This window comes from Hyperolius riggenbachi, chromosome 3 (assembly GCF_040937935.1).
Source record: "Hyperolius riggenbachi isolate aHypRig1 chromosome 3, aHypRig1.pri, whole genome shotgun sequence".
Taxonomy (NCBI): domain Eukaryota; kingdom Metazoa; phylum Chordata; class Amphibia; order Anura; family Hyperoliidae; genus Hyperolius; species Hyperolius riggenbachi.
In genome coordinates this window covers 456,942,092-456,962,484 of record NC_090648.1, presented here as the reverse complement: position 1 = coordinate 456,962,484, position 20,393 = coordinate 456,942,092, and the positions used below count along the sequence as shown (strand labels likewise).

Sequence of the window (20,393 nt, the reverse complement as noted above, 5' to 3'; positions counted from 1 at the left end):
CCAGCGATGTCGCCCTAGGAGATCGGGTCCTGAGCCCTGATGGGCGACATAAGTCAAGATGTATGTACGCACAGTTTTCATATTAAAGGGAACTCGAAGTGAGATGAATAAGCAATGCCTGTTTTTAGACTTTGGATTGCCTTTAAACTTAGAAAGGTCCCAAGAACAGAAGTGAGGGATAAGGGCTGCAGTGAGGAGACAGCAATAAAAAAAATGAACTCCAAAACTTTCAAGAGTGGAGTTTCTTAAAGGGAAGGTTCAAGCAAAATAAAAAAAAATGAGTTTCACTTACCTGGGGCTTCTACCAGCCCCATGCAGCCATCCTGTGCCCTCCTAGTCACTCACTGCTGCTCCAGTCCCCCGCTGGCAGCTTGCCGACCTCGGAGGTCGGGGGCTGCATTGCGTACATTTTTACGCATTCCCGCTAATGCAGGAACATTAACACATACATTTTTACGCGTTACTGGTTCAATGCGTAAATTTTTACACATTGAACCAGTAATGCGTAAAAATGTATGTGTTAATGTTCCTGCACTAGCGGGAATGCGTAAAAATGTACGCAATGCGTCCCGACGACCTTCGAGGACGGCATGCTGCTAGCAGGGGACTGGAGCAGCAGTGAGTGACTACGAGGGCACAGGATGGCTGCATGGGGCTGGTAGAAGCCCCAGGTAAGTGAAACTCATTTTTTTATTTTGCTAGGACATTCCCTTTAAAGAGACTTTGTAACAAAAAAAAAAAAGTTCCCCGGGCGGTACTCACCTCAGGAGGGGGAAGCCTCAGGGTCCCAATGAGGCTTCCCCCTCCCCTGTAGCTGCAAGCAGTCCAGCGCTGGCTCCCCCGAAGTGTTCCGCAATCCTGGCTCCATAAGCCTGACAAGACTTGACATATTTACCTTCCCTGGCTCCAGCGGGTGGCGCTGTTGCGGCTCAGCACGGAGATAGGCGGAAATAGCCGATCTCCGTCAGGTCTGCTCTACTACACAGGCGCAGGAGACTTGCACAGTACAGCGGACCAACAGCGATCGGCTATTTCCACCTATATCTGAGCAGAGAGACGATACTGCGCCTGTGCTGGAGCCGGGAAGGTAAATATTTACATCCCCGCTGTTCGGAAGGGCACAGCGAGATGGCCGTGGGACACAGGATGACGGGAGAAGCGTCGATAGGATCCGGAGGCTTCCCCCACCCGAGGTCAGTACCCCCAGGGGAACTTTTTTAATTACAGGTTTTCATTAAAATAAATCCAAGGCGACTAAGGTAAAAAAAAAAGACCTCAACACTTAGCTAAAAAGAAGGAAGCCTTTGGATCCTCTTCATGCACAAGAAAGGCCGTGCTGCACCCACACCAGTATGGTCGCATCTGTGCAGTAATACGAAGCGTCTAATGCACAAGCAGCTCCAGCTTACTGCGGATGCACAGCCGTACTCTTGTCAGATTACCTTTGGGGGTCTGCACAAAGCAGCGGTGGGGGCCAGGAGGATATGGGAAACCTCTGCAGGATCCAGAGGCATCCCTCTTCTTAGTAAAATATCTATATTTTACCCTTAGGTTCACCACAGATACAACTTAAGCTGCATCCTTACTACTAAAACTTGTCATGGACTCCAACCAGTTTCATTACTGTAGGCAGGGTAAGAGTAGAGGTTCCATACAAACCTTTTGTACATCTTATCCTCATGACAGCTTCAAATCCAATCTTCCGGGTCAGATATCTCTTAAATTCCTTCTGCAGCTTCTCCACTTGCACGGGATTGTGCTGGTGATGGTATGAACGATAGTAGTAAACACTACCGGCCGAATACCTAGAAATGCAGCCTGAAACAGAGAAACCCAAGCTGTCAATCAGGAACTCAACAAGCATAACACCCAACAATCAGAACACCGAGCTTTCAAACATACCTAGAGAAGCCAAGTCAGAATATCGTCCACTCAGAAGAAACAAGTCCACGGCCACCTGATGTCCCGAACAATCCAAAGCCAACTTCTTGTAGAAGTCTGTTGCTGGTGTCAAGTTGTGTATCTCCTGTTAATGACATAAAAATTTATAGATAAACTCATTTACATTAGTTTATCTGAAAGCAGAAGCAGAAGTCCGAAATCACTGCCGGGCATGCGCAGTTCGTATGACCGGGAGTCTTAGGCCCTCTGCCACATTGTCCTTGCTCCCGGCAGTCTCTTGTACATACTGCGTGCGCACTTACATCACTGGCAGCGCATCCACTATGTCCGGTTTAGCAAGCACTTGGTGGAGAATGGGGGGAAAAGAAAAACACAGACTGCGTCCCAGGAGGTTTATGCAACTAAAAAGTCACTCGCCTCGGATATCCTTCGAGAATCATTAGTGAGGTCCCCCTGGATGAACTGGGCTTCATCCAGGATGGTAGCTGAATGAGTCACAGTGTGACAAAACGCCTAGGGCAGAGTCGGAGGCGTGCACTGACGGCAGACATGGAAGCCGGGTGGATTGAAGGCGACATGCTGCTCTGTGTTCCCCGGCCAGAGTATATGCCTGTCACACAGTCCCTGGTGTTTTACATTAAAGTTTTTTAACCTGCAATGCTGGAATGGATATCCTTGGCTGAGTTATATCATACGCATTGAAACAACACGCACTTTTGGGTTGTCTGCCACTATATTGATAGTGAGTAGAGACGTGAGGCACAGTGGTCTATTGCTACAGGATGGTAGCTTTGATATACCTCTCCCACTAAATATGTCACTGCAGAGACTAAAAATACATCAGTGAGGTGAAATCAAATCAACCCACTTGTTTTCGAACACGGGAGGAATTGCACAAGCATGACAGGTGAGCCTGCATAACTCACCACAGGCCTTGGGGGGAAACCAGCCGGGGGCCTGTCTGCCATAAGGAAACCGACTGCTGTGTACACAACAGAGCGCTTTCAACTGAGATTTTTCCAGGATGCTTGACAGATTCTGACAGAAATTGAACAAAGCAATTGATGGGGTGGCCATGATGCAGCATCAATCTCTGCCAGATATGATCAAGTCGAACAGATATTGATGCTGAAAATCGAATAACGTATGGGCACCCTAATAGTCGGAAAGTTCAGCTGTAAAGATCCTGAAAGAAGACTGCCTGGGCACACTGTCACTTTATGAACAGCTCCAAGCATCATCAATGAACCTATATTGCTACAAGTAAAAAAAAATGGCAATAAATAACAGTTCCAATTATGTAAAAGAGCAGCTCCCTTCGTACTCCAGCTCTGCTTCTGTCTCAAGAACCAAGCTCTGGGGCTTCTTGTGAACAACAGATACTGCAGTCAGCCTTGCCTGTAGTAACCTATAGGCAAAGCAACGGGCAGAGAGAGAGAGAGAGAGAGAGAGAGAGAGAGAGAGAGAGAGAGAGAGAGAGAGAGAGAGAGAGAGAGAGAGAGAGAGACTCATCCAGGATAAATGCAGCCTTAGTCTCACCTTTGCAGTGGCTTTTTGGTTAGGCTCTTCTCTAGGTTTTAATGCTCCGGCTCCCAGTGAGGGCAGCTGTGTCTGGAATACAGATATACGTCCACCGGTGGGTGATATCAGCTTATGGGCAGCTTGCAGAGCTGGTCCAAGTGCACTTTGTGTTTCTGATGACTTTGTGAACATTTGTGGCAGATTCTTCAGCAAATCTTGCACAAGCTAAATGTAAAAGAAAAAAATAAATGTACACACCAGAGTTATCACAGCTCCTTTAACTCTTTGAAGCACAAAAAGAGAACCCGAGGTGGGATTTAATTATGCTAGTGGGGCACAGAGGCTGGTTGTGCACACTAACACCAGCCTCTGTTGCCCCATGGTGTGCCTCCAGGACCCCCCTGCGCGCCGATATACCCCCTGCAGTGCTGGCGACACACAGCGTGTCGCCAGCTCAATGTTTACCTATGCGCTGTCTGTCAGCGCCGCTCCCCCGCCTCCTCCGTATCGGCGCTACCCGCCCGTGTCCCTTCCCTCCCGCTGATTGGAGGGAAGTGACGCGGGCGGGTAGCGCCGATACGGAGGAGGCGTGGGAGCGGCGCTGACAGACAGCGCATAGGTAAACATTGAGCTGGCGACACGCTGTGTGTCGCCAGCACTGTGGGGGGTATATCGGCGCGCAGGGGGGTCCTGGAGGCACACCATGGGGCAACAGAGGCTGGTGTTAGTGTGCACAACCAGCCTCTGTGCCCCACTAGCATAATTAAATCCCACCTCGGGTTCTCTTTAAATATAACTAAAAACTTGTTTTACTAAAACACACACGTTCCAAACTGGCTTTGCTGGCCAAAGCTGCAGAATACTCTGCTTCCTCTGGATTTCTGAAAATTCTGAAAAGGAGAACCTGCCTCTAACAGAAATTCTAGATTGTGCTTTAAGATGAATATTAGCATTGCCTGCTGCAACTAAAGAGGAACTGTAACCAAGGATTGAACGCAATCCCAATCAGTAGCTGTAACCCCCCTTTCCCATGAGAAATCTTTATGTTTTCTCAAATAGATAATTAGAGGATCTATGTGGCAGATATTTTGGAGAAACCCCTCCCACAGTGTGATCCTGTCTGCAAACTTTGTTGCATTGTGGGAAATAACAGCTGTTTCCAACTGCCAAGCAACCAGTATCTCCCTCTGTACATATGTAGATGTATATTAAAAAACAACAACAAAAAAACACCTTTTAGGCAACCTTAGTGGGCGTGGTTATAGATAATGGCAGCTGGTGTTGTCCACTTTTTTCTTGTCCACCAGTAGTAAAGAGGATAACCTGCAGGCTCATTGTGGCTCAAATTACATGGCAAATATCAATCATTTCTTGATCTCTATTCTATTTTTTTTACTTATCACTTTGCAATGTATTGATTTGTTTTTACTCTTTAAATCCATCATTTATAAGGATAGATATATTGTCAAATACTGTATCTCAGGCCTATTGCAGCTGCACACTAACCGTAAAATCCCATGTGTGCAAATGTTCTGGCACACATCGAATCGATCGCTACCCAATCTAATAAAAAGTAGCACAACTGAATATATACAGTGTATAGAAGCAAAGTGGTGGACAATACCCTATGCATGAGACAGGTGGGTTTGCCAGTACAATATAGCTAATTTTCAGCCCTCTGCAGATTTAGTTTGTGGACAGGTCAATTAGTAATGGCCATGTGACTGCCAAAGTAGGAAAGACAACAAGTCAGACTACAATTCACAACTTTACAGTACAAAATGTGGCTAAAGGTGGTGGCAGAGGGCGCTGACAGAGGCAATGACAAGGGTGGAGAATGGCTAGAGTCAGCACATTTATTTCATTGCACAGCTGCAGAGAGCTTGTGGCAGTATATTCTGGCTCAGTCTGCGGTAGACTTCTGGAGTACACTGAAAAAGGATGAACCACAAATATGGCCACAAGGTGAAATGCTAGTAGAATATTAACAATATTAGGCTTCTTGCACACTGCATGCGATTCCGATTCCGCTTTTTAATCAGTTTTTACCTCCGATTCAGATTTGCAGTGTGCAAGGAGCAAACTGCAAATCTGAATCTGAATCGGAAGTAAAAACAGATTAAAAAGCGGAATCTGAATCTGTTGGGAGGTGAACAGAGGCGCCAGAAGGATAAAAGTACATACAATTTTTCAAAAATTGCTGGGAGGAAGTGGTGGACTCGCCTCCGTTAAAGCAGACACCAAGGACTGTAAATGTATAGATATACACATTTATTGAAAATACCCCAAAGATGCAATGCGTTTCGCGGGCACAGCCCACTTCTTCAGGCAATAAGCAGGGGATAAACAACAGCAATTCAGTTATAGCAAGCAGAGCACCTCTGGAATCTGAATCTGAATTGCTTGCAGTGTGCAAGAGGCCTTACTGATATTCTACTATTGGGCACTGGATAATGCCGATACTAGCATATCAGTAACATTACTAATATTTTACTATTACTGTACCTGACCCAATTACCACCCTAACTGCCCTCCCCCGACATTAACCTACCGCTACCAACGCCTAACACTAACTCACCCCTCCCCTCAACCAAACACTATCAGTGACAATGTGGGGCTCAGACACACAAAAGCCAAGCACCTTAATTACCCCTCCAATATCTGAAGTTAAGACTACATAGTAGCTGAACTCCGTGTGCCACTTTGCAAGTCCCTCCACTGCTATCTGTGCTGTTAAGATGAATTGTGATTGGCTGGACTGAGGTCAAGCAAATTCAACACAGCTCCCATCTCTCCATGCCTTTAGCTTTAGGTCAGGCGTGGTTTCAACATAAAGCAGAAATGAAAAGCCAATTTAGTGTGCTCAATCATACCTCTTTGCATTCATGAAGATTAACCAACAGATTTTCAGGCATGGGGATAAACACATCTGTATACAACAAAGAGAAAAGCAACATTAATGTCAATTCACCTCATGATATCATCATGAAACAGGCAGTACAAGGATAATGCAGCAGGGCAACCTTTGCCCTCCAAATACTACAGAGGCAGTTTTTGGCCTCTGATAAGCAAATAGGAAGACAAAGGCACGTACGCCATCCGTCCTGTGCCAAAGTGGTTTTATTGCAGCACTTGTGACAATTACATGTCCATATTGAGATGCATCTAACAAAGAAATACCTCTGTGTTATGCTATCATAAGCATCTGGATTCTGCAGAGGCTTGCTACATCCTCTTGGCCACCACGGTTGCCACGTACAGACCCCAGGAACATATCAGACAAGAGTTTATTGGATATTGGATTGCACTCTTCACCACATAGAGCTGCCATACTGCGCCTGCACAGTAAGCCGCAGCCGCTCATCCATTGGCCACTCTGTGCTACTGTGCAGGTGCAGCTGTGCACAAGCGGGTGCAACATGGCCAGGCTCATGCATGAAGAGGAACGTGGTACAATCTTTTAAGACAGTGATATGCAAACTTGGCTCTCCAGCTGTTAAGGAACTACAAGTCCCACGATGCATTTGCCTTTATGAATCATGACTGTGCCTGTCAGACTCCTGCAATGCATTGTGGGACCTGTAGTTCCTTAACAGCTGGAGAGCCAAGTTTGCAGATCACCGTTTTAAGAGAATCCCGGGCAGTGGTGGTCAGGAGGTGGAGGTGGGAAACCTTTGCAGGCTTCTTAGGCTAGTATTTTTTGGTGGGGTTTTGGGTTTATTGCTGCCTCGGGTTTACTGTGACAGACAATGAAACCATTCAATTAGTTTTATTAAACACTATTGGCAAAAGCACTTACCGTCAATATCTGTTACCACTAACATTTGAGGCTGAGACAGGCCTTCCTGTAAACTGTAGAAATGGATTGTGCTGTCAAATGTGATGAAAGCGATCTTCGTCCGCTTGTTGCCAGGGAGCCTGTAAATGAATGCAAATGCCATGTCAATGGTTTAAAAAAGAACTCCAGTGAAAATAATAAAAAAGTGCTTCATTTTTACAATAATTATATATAAATGATTTAGTCAGTGTTTCCCCATTGTAAAAGCTTTCCTCTCACCGATTTACAATCTGACATTTATCACATGGTGACATTTTTACTGCTGGCAGGTGATGTCAGTGGAAGTAGCTGCTGCTTGCTTTTTTGGCAATTGGAAACAGCTGTAAACTGCTATTTCCCACAATGCAACGAGGTTCACAGACAGGAAACTGCCAGGACCATGGTCCTCACAGTTTCCTGTGAGAGGGGTTTCACTACAATATCAGCCATACAGAGCACCCTGAAGATCCGTTTGTGAAAAGGAAAAGATTTCTCATGGGAAAGGGGGCATCAGCTACTGATTGGGATGAAGTTCAATTCTTGGTTACGGTTTCTCTTTAAGGGTCAACTCCAGGTAGAAAGCTAAACACACATAAAATGGCATATGCAGAAAAAAAAAAAAAAAACTTACCATTCCAGATTTTCAAGCAGGGTCTGACATACAGTGTCCAAATATCCAGTCTCTATGGCATTGTGAGATACATCGAACATGAAAAGATACACTGGAGGCTGAGGGGGGCGAAGCTACAAACAGGAAAAAGAGAAAAAATGCATAATTAACACCGGTTTAGCAGCAGCAGTCAGCTAATAGGATTATATAATCTCAAGATGCATTCAGTCAGCAATTACTGAACTGAAGTAAAGGCACAAAGCCTTTATGAACACAACTGAATCCCAGTTATTTAGGACTCTACCAACTGGTAGTCTCAAGCAACCGACTGGGCACGGGGAGAGCCATCTAATTAAGCAGAGCATCGCTCAGTAGAAACCAGGGCTGTGGAGTCAGAGTTGGAGTCGAGGAGATTTTGGGCACCCGGAGTCGGAGTTGGAGTCGTGATTTCATACACTGAGGAGTTGGAGAGTCGGAGTCGGGGCCATTTTGGTTACCCGGAGTCGGAGTCGTGATTCCATAAACTGAGGAGTCAGTGGGCTTGATTCACAAAGCGGTGCTAACCTACTTAGCGCGTCTAAAGTCTTTAGACGTGCTAACCAGGGTGCTAAGTAGGTTAGCACCGGATTTCTCAGTCAGTCCCATAGGCTTTAATGGGCACTTCGCGCGGAGCGCCCTGCGCTCTGTGCAGTACGCGCGTAAAGTTTTACGCGCATAAAGTTTTGCGCGCGTAAAGTTTTATGCGCGAAAAGCTTGTTTAGACGTGCTAAGGGGGTTTTCACAGGCGTGCTAACAGTTAGCACCGCTTTGTGAATCAAGCCCAGAGTCGGAAGATTTTTGTACCGACTCCACAGCCCTGGTAGAAACTACTTACAAAACCTCCGGGCGCTGGCCCTCTTCATTACTGCAGCTGCTGTGCTGCATCTTCTTAAGGCTTGTGATGCGTCACCTGACCTGCATCATCGAGAACCAAACAAAGCGGATGCAGCAAAGCAGCTTGGGGCTGCAGGAGGACCAACGCCTGGATGTTTTGTAAGTAGTTTCTGCGCCGCGCTGCTCTGCATTTCATCTGTGTTCGCGTTATTTTAGGCTCCGGTTTCTTGACTGCTCAAGCAACCGCAAAGATCACATATGCCAGCATCAGGCAATCCCCGACTGTGCGGTATACTAGGGACTTTACTGTATACACTCACATACCATACGCTAGCAATCCCCAGAGCTTTGAGCACAGAACTGACTGCAGCCCTATAGACGATGCATTTGCTTCCTGCACTGACTGCAGATATCTCTCTGCTGCAATGTTTGACCATGGTCTCCAGCAGATATATTGTATATTGTGGGAGGAGTCAAGAGAGATTTGTGGGCATGCAAAGAATTTACCAGCATTGGGTTTGTAATTTTATCCTTAGTCATTATATGACACAAGTTTGGAAGAATTGGGAGTCGGCGGGTCTTGGTAAGCCACATACGATAAGGCAGGTCCTTTCACATCACAGCCCCCCAACATGTTTGTTTATTCAAGGAGTAAAAAAAAAAAAAAAAAAAAAAAAAAAGCCTATATACTCACCTATGTAGAGGGAAGGGTCTGGCTCCCACAGAGCCTTCCCATTCCTCTCTCCATACAATTATTTGACTGCTACCCCCCCCCCCCCCCCAACCAAGTCATTTCACCACCCAGTCGAATATGCCTTCGGAGGTCCTTATGATGGATACGGAAGCACTCACGTCCCCGAGTACTGTATATACTCGAGTATAAGTTTATAAATTTAGGTCTGACTCACTTCATAAAAGTTTAGGGGTCGACTAATACACGAGTCACGGGCAACACAGAGCACACTTAGCAATGTGTGTACTAATAGTGACATTCCCATTTGCAGCAATGTACCCTGTGGTAAGTTTTACTTTGAGGAAAGGTAATGCTGAGAAAACACAGCAAGGAAAGGGAAAGGGGGAAATACTGGGCTGCATAATAGGGAGTGAATAATTGCAGCACTTGGGGGCCTGGAGAAGGTATTGGCTGCACTTAGGGGACAGGAGGGGTTAATAGCTGCAATACTGTATACAGTGCAGTCATTAACCCCTCCTGGTCCCCAAGTGCAGACATTAACTTTGCTGGGGAGACTTATACTTGAGTCAACAAAAAAATTCCAGCTTAAAAGGGTTGACTATTAGAGTCGACTTATACATGAGATCTACTTGTATTTGAGTATATACGGTACTTCGGAAGACAAGTGGATCAGTACTGCGCACAGGTGAGTCAAGGCTCATGCAGTATGGAAGCACCTGTCTTCAGAAGCACTAGGGGATGCATTTCCCAAGCCTTCTGATGAGTCCTGAAGGCAAGGAATTTCAACGCTCGACAGCGGTGGACCGAGGGGACATAGCAAAGATCTGGAAGGCTCAATGGGATCCAGAGCCTTGCCTCTACATACACGAGTATCTAACTTGTTTCCAGGGTCACTTCAGATTTCCTTTAAGTAGAGCTATTGCTTTTAAACTAGATATTAACATACTTACATCTGAACTGGACATAAAGCTGCTACCAAACAAAGAAGCATATTAGTTTAAAACTCACCATATATTCTGATGGGGCCATAAATTCAATAGTGGCATTCTGAACCTCTGGCCTTTTGTGCGGCTCTCCGTAAGCTCTGGTTACAGGATTGTACATGAATTCTTCAGGTACTGGGTTAAAAAAACAAAAAAAGCTACACATTACATTTCACATCAAGCTAACTACACCAACTGACCATAAATGATATAGACTGATTCAATAAATTATACACCATACATGGTGAACTATTCACTAAAGAATAACCTCTATATTCAAAATAAGTAAAAAGTGTAATCAGAATTTCTTTAGGAAATAAATTATGATATAATAAAAATATCACTACAAGTTTACAGTAAAATGTGCAAGGTCAGGAACGGTTTCTTTTCAATGGTTTAAACTTAGAGACTCTAACAACATTTTCAGCCTTATTTCTTCTATCCTATTAGTTCCTATACCTGTTCTAATGTGGTCTGTCTTACTGCAGCCTTTCCTAGTTGCACAGTGGCTGTATTATCTCTGTTATTTATAATCTAATCTGCTTTGTCAGCTTTGTCGGCTCAGGCAGGCATGTGCTGCTCTACTGTGATAGGTAAAAGTTATACACACCCTCTCCACGCCCCCTTCCAGGCTCTGTATGAGTCAAATACTGAGCTTCTCAGCCTATCACATGCTGGTTAGCAGCCATGTTTTTTGTTTGTAAACACTGTCTAAAACTGGCAATTACAAGCCAGGATTGCAGCAGGGAGTGTCAGAAACAGCAACAAGCGGCCCGGGAGAACATAATGAATAGAATGGTATGCTTTTTATTGTAAGAATTTTAGAGTACAAATTCTCTTCAACTGTAGAGAACTTTTTCTCCTTTATTCGCTTAGTAATTACTTACTAGTCACTCTGATCATTTTTCCTGAAACTGGCAATGTTATTAATTCGCTTCAGCGAAGTGAAATATGCCTTCAAATGACATCAGACCAGTCTTTTAGTGTTTCAAATGTGTTTTTTACTTTGATATTTTAGTGGGAAAAATTGAGTTTCAAACCACTTTAAAAAGGAGACTCTTTCCTGAGAAGAAAATGGTTCTATACTCAACAAAAACGCTCTTCTGTCTTCATGCGCAATTACCATCACTGACTCTGTACCTGCATGCTGCACTGTTCATAAGACTGGGATAGAAAATACACAGTACGGTCTTCATGCACACTTACCATCATTGACTCTGTAGCACAAATTGCACTTCCACCGCCTCTGGTCCAAAAAGGTGACAAAAGGGTTGATGTACGTACGACAAGAGCGACATCGGACTATTGTGCTGGATGTTACAACAGGGAGTTGCTGGGAAAATACAATGCCATAATGCTCAATTAAAAATACATGTAAACTGAGAAACCATATGTAGAACACAAATAAAATGTAATCAAGATCATTTCAAATCGGACACCTCAACACTGTATTAAGCTTGACCTTGTAACATGATGTAATAATTGTGGTGGGGATCACTGCCTAATTGAGCTTTTTAGTGAAGGGATCTTATACTATGAGCCACAGATACACAAGTAGCTTGTATGTAGACGTATTTACTGCCAAGATAACATGTGTATGATCGGTTACCATTGAATGGACGGCATCTGTAAATGATGTAATGAGTAATAATTCTGCACATATTACACTAACCACGTCATTCACAACATTGAACAGACTGAAGGCACAAGTGCGCATGTGGCATTGGCACATGCATAGTGATGTTTACTGAAATACACACAGAGAAGTCGCGCATGCTTACTCGCATGAATGGTCATTCATAATATAATAACATTTGCAGGGCTGTGGAGTCAGTACAAAAATCATCCGACTCCTCAGTTTATGAAACCACCGACTCCAGGTACCAAAATTGCTCCAACTCCAAAGCCTTGAAAATTTGTACACAATGTCTCACATGACTGATAACTACCCGAATTAACCTGGCTCATATTGATAGTTTGTTGTGCTCAAGAACTGTATTTGGCTATATTTTCAAGTCATTGGGCATCTTTTCAATAAACATCTTTCTGACAACCTACGGTGAATCAACAGTTTCCAATGACTTATCTAGTGCATGGATTTAGGTGGTTTTGCAGCTGCAGGCAAAAAAGTAGTTTTTTTCATTCCCAAACCCACATACGTATATTTGATAACAGTAGTTTATAATTGTTTATTCATATTTTGCAATCATTTCTTAATACTTTTATTATCTATATATACTATGGTACTTGCGTATTATACCGTTCAGCAGAGCTGTCCGGCTGTTGGGATTGAAGAGCAGCTGATTAGTCACGGATCGGCTGCATTCCATGTATTGGCTGGTGATCGGCACTGGTAACTACCCTAGCATTAGCACACTGATTTGCCGATCTGCTGGGTGCTGATAATAGCAGTCAGAACTCTGCTTCTCTCCTGCCTGCTCTCTCCCTGACTATCCCGGGTCTCCTGTGTCAGCTGCTCTGTCTCCTTGCACCATGCCGAGCAGAGCATTAGATAAGCTGCAAGCAACCAAGACGGATCCCGAGACAGGAAGACTGTACAGCATATCGGCGCTGGTGAGAGCCCTGTGACAGGGCATACTAATAGGTGTTTGGTGACGTGGATTACATATTGGGTGATTGTACTTAGTTTTATAACTGTTATTTGATTTTGAGTGGTTCGTCTTGATTCTGAAATTGTCTGCCTATTATTGCTGTATTTCACCCTCCCAGCTCTCCATTATGAAGTTGGTGATATGGTGATGGTATCACATACATGAGAGAATTGTCACGACTGTCCGCTCTGAGCCTCTTCACTGCCCTCCCTGCTGCTGAAACTGGAGTGCAGCCAATCCGTCACAAATCAGCTGCTCTTCAATCCCAACTGCTGGACAGCTCTGCTGGACGGTATAATACTCAAGTACCTATACTTCTTAGTATACTCTAGAGTTTTATACAGGATTTTTTTTCTTCATTTTAAATTATGTAATGGATTGTCTGTCAGGTACGTCCTGAGTGAAAATGCATACCATATATACCACCTAACCTAGGTTATGGGGGAGAAAGCAGACCTATCTTTTTCAACTAATATCTGATCTGTTGTAAGAAGCCAAATATATGCTTTTCCAAACATAAAAAAAAAAAAAAAAAAAAAAAAAAAAAAGGTGTTAAGACTTGATCATATGTATATGTACATTGGTTTTATTTCTCAAATTCTTTTATCAAGCAGAAAAAGCAATCGTACTTCTCTGGTGAAAAAAACAAACAAGCAGGCAGTGTAACCGTCGCATAGGTGGTGCATTGGAGTGTGGTAAGCCGCGTTACAAAGTGGCTGTTACACTGCACCACAGTGGACATGTCCTAAGACATTACCAGGATCAGTGTATTATAAGGAGCCCAGCATTGCCTTTGTACAAGCCACATTTCTTCTGAAAATCAAAACATGATTAAAAACGATCCTAAAGCCCCATCTAGACGATACGATTCTTTGTCCGATTCGATTACGATTCTATTTACGATCCGATTAAATCCGACATGTCCGATCGGATTTTGATTCGAATTGGATTGAATCGAATCCTGATCGGACATGTCGAATTTAATCGGATTGTAAATAGAATCGCAATCGAATCGCACAAAGAATCGTATCGTGTAGATTGGGCTTTAGGCAAGGAAAAAAATGAGTTTCACTTACCTGGGGCTTCTACCAGCCCCCTGTAGCCACCCTGTACCCATGCAGCCACTTACCTATGCTCCGGTCTCTAGTTTTATTTTTGCCGATATGTGTGGACAGAGCTGCGCAGGCGCAGTGGCCCGCTAACTCAGTGTTGGCAAAAACAAAACTAACCTGCGGCGGGGGACCGGCGGATCGTGGGGGACCGGCGTGGGCACAGGGCAGCTACAGGGGGATGGTAGAAGCCCCAGGTAAGTGAAACACTTTTTTTTGCCTTTAGGATCCCTTTAACATGACAGAACCATAGTTATAAAATATTGCATTACCGACAGGTCTTTGAATGGGTGTAGCAGGAGGCCCAAGGGCAGTTTGGCTTTATTCAGCAGGGCCTGAGTTTGAGGGATGTTGGTCAGAGTACAGCGAAATAATCTGTAAAAAAAAAAAATGGTCAAGTTATAAAAACATTCATTTTGTAATGATAAGTTTTAGGAAAATATCTGCACCTGCAGTTTCTGTTTCCACTAGACAATATGGCTTACCATGTAAACACATGAACCTGGCAGATTCTTCTCAAATATTCACTGTAACCAGTTAGATTTGAGGTAACTCAGGTGACCAATCACTGAATATTGATCCTTTACCTGGACTTGCACCACTAGATATTAGTAGAGATGTTAAGTGAGCTGCAATGAATTCTTGCTAGCATGCAAATTTTATTCAAATGAGTTGTTGATATGATTAATTCTGAACCACACAGAATTTTTTTATTGCAAGCTGGGATTATGTGCCTCTTATTGATCATATCAAATCAATGACGTGTGTCCACGGAGCCCACAGAATGTAATTGCCCATGGAGCCAGGGGCGCAACAATAGCCCCTGTGACCCCTGCAACTGCCGAGGGGGGGGGGGGGCACTCCTCCTCCATATCCTTACCAGCATGCAGAGTAGCACAGGTGATTGAGTAATGTTTACCTGCTCCAGCACTGTGTTTCTTCTCCGTGCATCTCAGCCACACACTTTCTGCTGCCAATCACTGACTCCCGATCACAAGACGGATGCGAGTCATGTGATCGGGAACTGGCAAACGGCAGCTGAGAGTGTACGACTGATGCAAAGAGGAGACCAGCAGCACTGGGGCAGGTAAATAATACTCTGGTCCCTGTCCTATACTGCATGTGTGGGCATCATGGGCAGTTACGCCCCAGCATGAAGTGCTGCACTCTGTGCCACTTGATCTTGTGCAGAAAATTCTAGTCAATGCCTGATCAACGTAACAGAAGAAATCAATCTCTCTCTCTCTCTCTCTCCTGTAAGTAGTGGAGGGGTTAATGGCTTGGTTAATCTACATTGGCTAACATAGCATTGAAAATGTAGGATTTCTATTAAAACAAGGGCAATTAAAGTACACGAATATGCCTGATAATACAGAACAATGGGCAGAATTTCAAAGGTGAAGCAAACATAAATAAATACATCACTCAAGTTATAGAGATATTGGAATTTTCATCTGAAAAAAGTGCTAGTGGCCATTCCATATACAGATAATGTACCGCATCTGTTTTTGGTCATTTAGTAGAATTAAAGTAAATGGGGCCACAACTAATATGGCCATAAAAACATGACAATGTTTCTACAACCTCATGCTAACATTTGAAGAATAAGCATAAAATAAACCTTACTCAGGACTACAATTAAGTTTCTGTATCTCCTCCTGCAGACAGGGTGTAGGAGGCTTCACGGGTGTTGGTGGTAATATGTTCCTCTCCTGCAGAAGGTTCAGAGCACGTAACTCATCCAGCTGCTGTGCCTGATGAAGACTCAAGCCTCCAACTGAGGATACCAAATTGTTCATTCCCATTGTGGGCTAGAAGAGTGAGAAAAACAAATGATCAACAACTAGTCATGTGGTACAGTCCAAACAGAGCGTTTCAGTTTCCTGTCGATTTGTCATGACATCATGATTTGAGCCCCTGAAAGGATACGTAACCTTGAATTTTACCAAAACTACAAGCTACAGTGGGGTGCAAAAGTTTGGGCAACCTTGTTAATCGTCATGATTTTCCCGTATAAATCGTTAGTTGTTACGATAATACATGTCAGTTAAATATATCATGGAGGAGAGACACACAGTGATATTTGAGAACTGAATTGAAGTTTATTGGATTTACAGAAAGTGTGCAATAATTATTAAAATAAAATAAGGCAGGTGCATAAATTTGGGCACTGTGCCATTTTATTGATTCCAAAACCTTTACAACTATTTATTGGAACTCAAATTGGCTTGGTAAGCTCAGTGACCCCTGACCTACATACACAGGTGAATCCAATTATGAGAAAGAGTATATAAGGGGGTCAATTGTACATTTCCATCCTCTTAATTTTCTCTGAAGAGCAGCAACATAGGGGTCTCAAAACAACTCTCAAATGACCTGAAGACAAAGATTGTTCACCTTTATGGTTTAGGGGAAGGATAAAGAAAGCTGTCTCAGATTTCAGCTGTCTGTTTCCACGGTTATGGAACATATTGAGTAAATGGAAGAACACAGGCTCAATTCAAGTTAAGGCTCAAAGTGGCAGACCAAGAAAAATCTCAGATAGACAGAAGCAACAAATGGTGAGAACAGTCAGAGTCAACCCACAGACCAGCACCAAAGACCTACAATATCATCTTGCTGCAGATGGAGGCACTGTGCATCGTTCAACCATTCGGCGCACTTTACACAAGGAGATGCTGTGAGAGTGATGCAGAAGAAGCCTTTTCTCTGCCCACAGCACAAACAAAACCGCTTGAGGTATGCTAAAGCACATTTAGATAAGCCAGCTTCATTTTGGAATAAGGTGGTGTGGAATGATGAAACTAAATGGAGTTATTTGGCCATAACAAGGGGCATTATGCATGGAGGAAAAAGAACACAGCAAGCACTCTAAGAAAAACACCTGCTACCTACAGTAAAATCTGGTGATGGTTCTATCATGCTGTGGGGCTGTGTGGCCAGTGCAGGGACTGGTAATGTTGTCAAAGTCGAGGGACGCATGAATTCCACTCAGTATCAGCAGATTCTGGAGACCAATGTCCAGGAATCTGTGACAAAGATGAAGCTGCGCCGGGGCTGGAACTTTCAACTAGACAACGATCCTAAACTCTGCTCAAAATCCATTAAGGCATTCATGCAGAGGAATAAGTACAACATTATGGAATGGCCATCCCAGTCCCCAGACCTGAATATAACTGAAAACCTGTAGTGTGAGCTAAAGAGAGCTGTCCATGCTAGGAAGCCATCAAACCTGAATGAACTAGAGATGTTTTGTAAAGAGGAATGGTCCAAAATACCTTCATCCAGAATCCAGACTCTCAATGGAACCTACAGGAAGTGTTTAGAGGCTGTAATTTCTGCCAAAGGAGTAACTACTGAATACTGATTTCATTTCTTTTTTTCTAATTTTGTTTAAACAATTATTGCACACTTTCTGTAAATCCAATAAAACGTCATTTCACTTCTCAAATATCACTGTGTGTCTCCTATATGATATATTTAACCTCCCTGGCGGTTTATTTATTTTGCCAGGGAGGCTGCAATGTGTTTTTTTTTTTAAATTAAAAAAAAAATATTTCATGCAGCCAACTGAAAGTTGGCTGCATGAAAGCCCACTAGAGGGCGCTCCGGAAGCGTACTTTCGATCGCCTCCGGCAATCGAAAGTAACAAGATAGGCCGCAATGAGCGGCCTAATGAGCGGAGTGACGTCATGGACGTCAGTCGACGTCCTGACGTCAGAGCCGCCCGATCCAGCCCCTAGCGGCGGCCGAAACTGTTTGTTCCGGCTGCGCTGGGCTCGGGCGGCTGGGGGGACCCTCTTTCGCCGCTGCACGCGGCGGATCGCCGCGGAGCGGCGGCGATCGGGCAGCACACGCGGCTGGCAAAGTGCCAGCTGCGTGTGCTGCTTTTTTCAGAAACGAAATCGGCCCAGCAGGGCCTGAGCGGCGACCTCCGGCGGCATACCCCGAGCTCAGCTCGGGATTACCGCCAAGGAGGTTAAAGGGACACTTAAGTCAAACAAAAAAAAATGAGTTTTACTCACCTGGGGCTTCCAATAGCCCCCTGCAGCTGTCCGGTGCCCTTGCTGTCTCCCTCCGATCCTCCTGGCCCCGCCGGCAGCCACTTCCTGTTTCGGTGACAGGAGCTGACAGGCTGGGGACGCGAGTGATTCTTCGCGTTCCTGGCCACAATAGCGCCATCTATGCTGCTATAGCATATATCATATACCATATAGCAGCATAGAGGGTGCTAATGTGTCTGGGAACGCGAAGAATCACTCGCGTCCCCAGCCTGTCGGCTCCTGTCACCGAAACAGGAAGTGGCTGCCGGCGGGGCCAGGAGGATCGGAGGGAGACGGCGAGGGCACCGGACAGCTGCAGGGGGCTATTGGAAGCCCTAGGTGAGTAAAACTCATTTTTTTTGTTTGACTTAAGTGTCCCTTTAAGTGACATTTATCATCGTAAGAACCAAATACAGGAAAATAATGAGGATTTGCCCAAACTTTCGCACCCCACTGTACATGCAGGGTCTCAAAAGTTTGATCGTCAATGCAAAAATTCAAAAGCCAACTATTCCCAACTAGAAAGAGTACGTATTTGTATAAGGATTCCAGTATGTGTATTGTACCTGAGGCAGAGGCTGTGGAGGGCTGGGGTATCGCTGAGTAGCTGGTGTGATGGTTGGACCTCCGGGTGGGAAAGCATTCTGGTACCCAGGTGGTAATGTTGGGTACGCACTTCTTGCGATTGTCGGATTCTGAGGTGGTGGAAGAGGCTGAACTGGATGAACCATCCCTGTGACAGAAACAGCACATTAAAATAGGACACAAGATTTGACAGTCATCTCCTTAAGTGTACAAAAGAGGAAAGCTTGCAAGCGAACGTATAGAGCGGCACCAGTATGGTTTTACATAAACAAACAATTCCTACTTGTTTCTGCAGATTGTACACGCAGCGTTCCCCAACCCAGTCCTCAATGCCCACCAACAGTGCATGTTATGTGGAAATCTACAGGGGCAGAAAATCAGCTCTGTTGAGACAATAATTACCTCACATGTGCATGTTTGTGTTTTTTTTTTAGCAAAACATGTACTGATGGTGGGCCTTGAGGAACGGGTTGGGGAACTCTGCCTACAGCACACCAATTTTTTGAAAGGTTTACCTTGTTTTCTGAAGACATACATGTTCGTAAGCAGCCCATTCTAGAAACAGTCCTAGTGTAATCCCCGTTAGATTTATGTTACCTTTGACCATAGTTAAACGGGGGTTTTACTGTACAATGTTCCTATTAAAGTGCTTGATGAGTGTGTGCCTAATATCTGTGTAAGTTAAAAAAAATTAGGCAAGCAATGAAAATCAGAACTTTATTGGCCATTAAAAGGGGGATGAAAATCAACAGGACAGTGGTGGATCTGAGAAGTTAAGATCTATTGCTCAACAATAGAGCATAATCAATGAGGATATTCTTAGTCTGATATCGAATCACCCCAATAATGTAAACGCGTCACAGACAATTACATTTAACAAATAAGAGCCAGAATCTGAAAGCATTATTTGGGATTTGTGAGGAAGTTCTGTCAGCTCGTAAAATTACTGCAATCATATATGAAAATTATCACACCAAGTTCACAACAACCCCCTAAATCACATTCTCTACACATGAACTGCCCTTACCCATAAATCCGCCTCCTTCTATAGTATCGTAACTATTTTGAACTGATGTGCTTTCACCTGACAGGGGTGGAGGAGGAACGCCTGGAAAACAATAACACAAACGTTAGTGTTGGTGCACTTATAAGCGACAGGATATTCAGAGTGGTTTACAAACTATATTAAAATCTCTCACTGTAAATATATGCTGGACACGTTTTATTATATTTTCACCACTGCCCTTTTCAGCTTTTCTGCAGGTCAAAAGTGAAGCTAGGTGATGTCACTTCCTGTATCAGATGCAGAAGAGCTAAGAGAATGGGTAGGCAGGTTCAGTCTGTCAAGAGACATTTCCCATGTTGCAATGCATGAAGAACTATCTAGCAGAGGCATATGGCTGAGGACAGAGATGAAGAAGCTTCTTTCATATAATACAGAACACTAATCGCACTTGCTTCTCTGGCTCAGATCATAATTAGTATTCATAATTCTCAAACTGCACACATTTTGCCTTCTACTTGCTCTAACAGCTAGTACACCGCTTCAGCTTAAAGTGAACCAGAGAGGAAAATAATCTAATGAAACAATTGGATCTGTCCTTCTACTCCTAAATTTTTTTTAAGATATCTCAAGGTATTTTA

General features: G+C 44.1%; 1 protein-coding gene across 1 annotated transcript in view; it reads right to left on the bottom strand.

The window, feature by feature from the left end:
• Positions 1–20,393, bottom strand: part of SEC24A (SEC24 homolog A, COPII coat complex component) — a 93,872-nt gene that overhangs the window by 16,963 nt on the left and 56,516 nt on the right. The window contains exons 4-15 of the mRNA XM_068277915.1: positions 19,777–19,857; positions 18,731–18,897; positions 15,748–15,932; positions 14,394–14,496; positions 11,607–11,733; positions 10,426–10,535; positions 7,872–7,984; positions 7,223–7,341; positions 6,297–6,352; positions 3,442–3,648; positions 1,903–2,026; positions 1,660–1,818 (exon numbers count right to left, since the gene is read on the bottom strand). Coding sequence (XP_068134016.1) covers positions 1,660–1,818; positions 1,903–2,026; positions 3,442–3,648; positions 6,297–6,352; positions 7,223–7,341; positions 7,872–7,984; positions 10,426–10,535; positions 11,607–11,733; positions 14,394–14,496; positions 15,748–15,932; positions 18,731–18,897; positions 19,777–19,857 — 1,551 coding nt within the window. The remainder of the gene's footprint in view (positions 1–1,659; positions 1,819–1,902; positions 2,027–3,441; positions 3,649–6,296; positions 6,353–7,222; positions 7,342–7,871; positions 7,985–10,425; positions 10,536–11,606; positions 11,734–14,393; positions 14,497–15,747; positions 15,933–18,730; positions 18,898–19,776; positions 19,858–20,393) is intronic.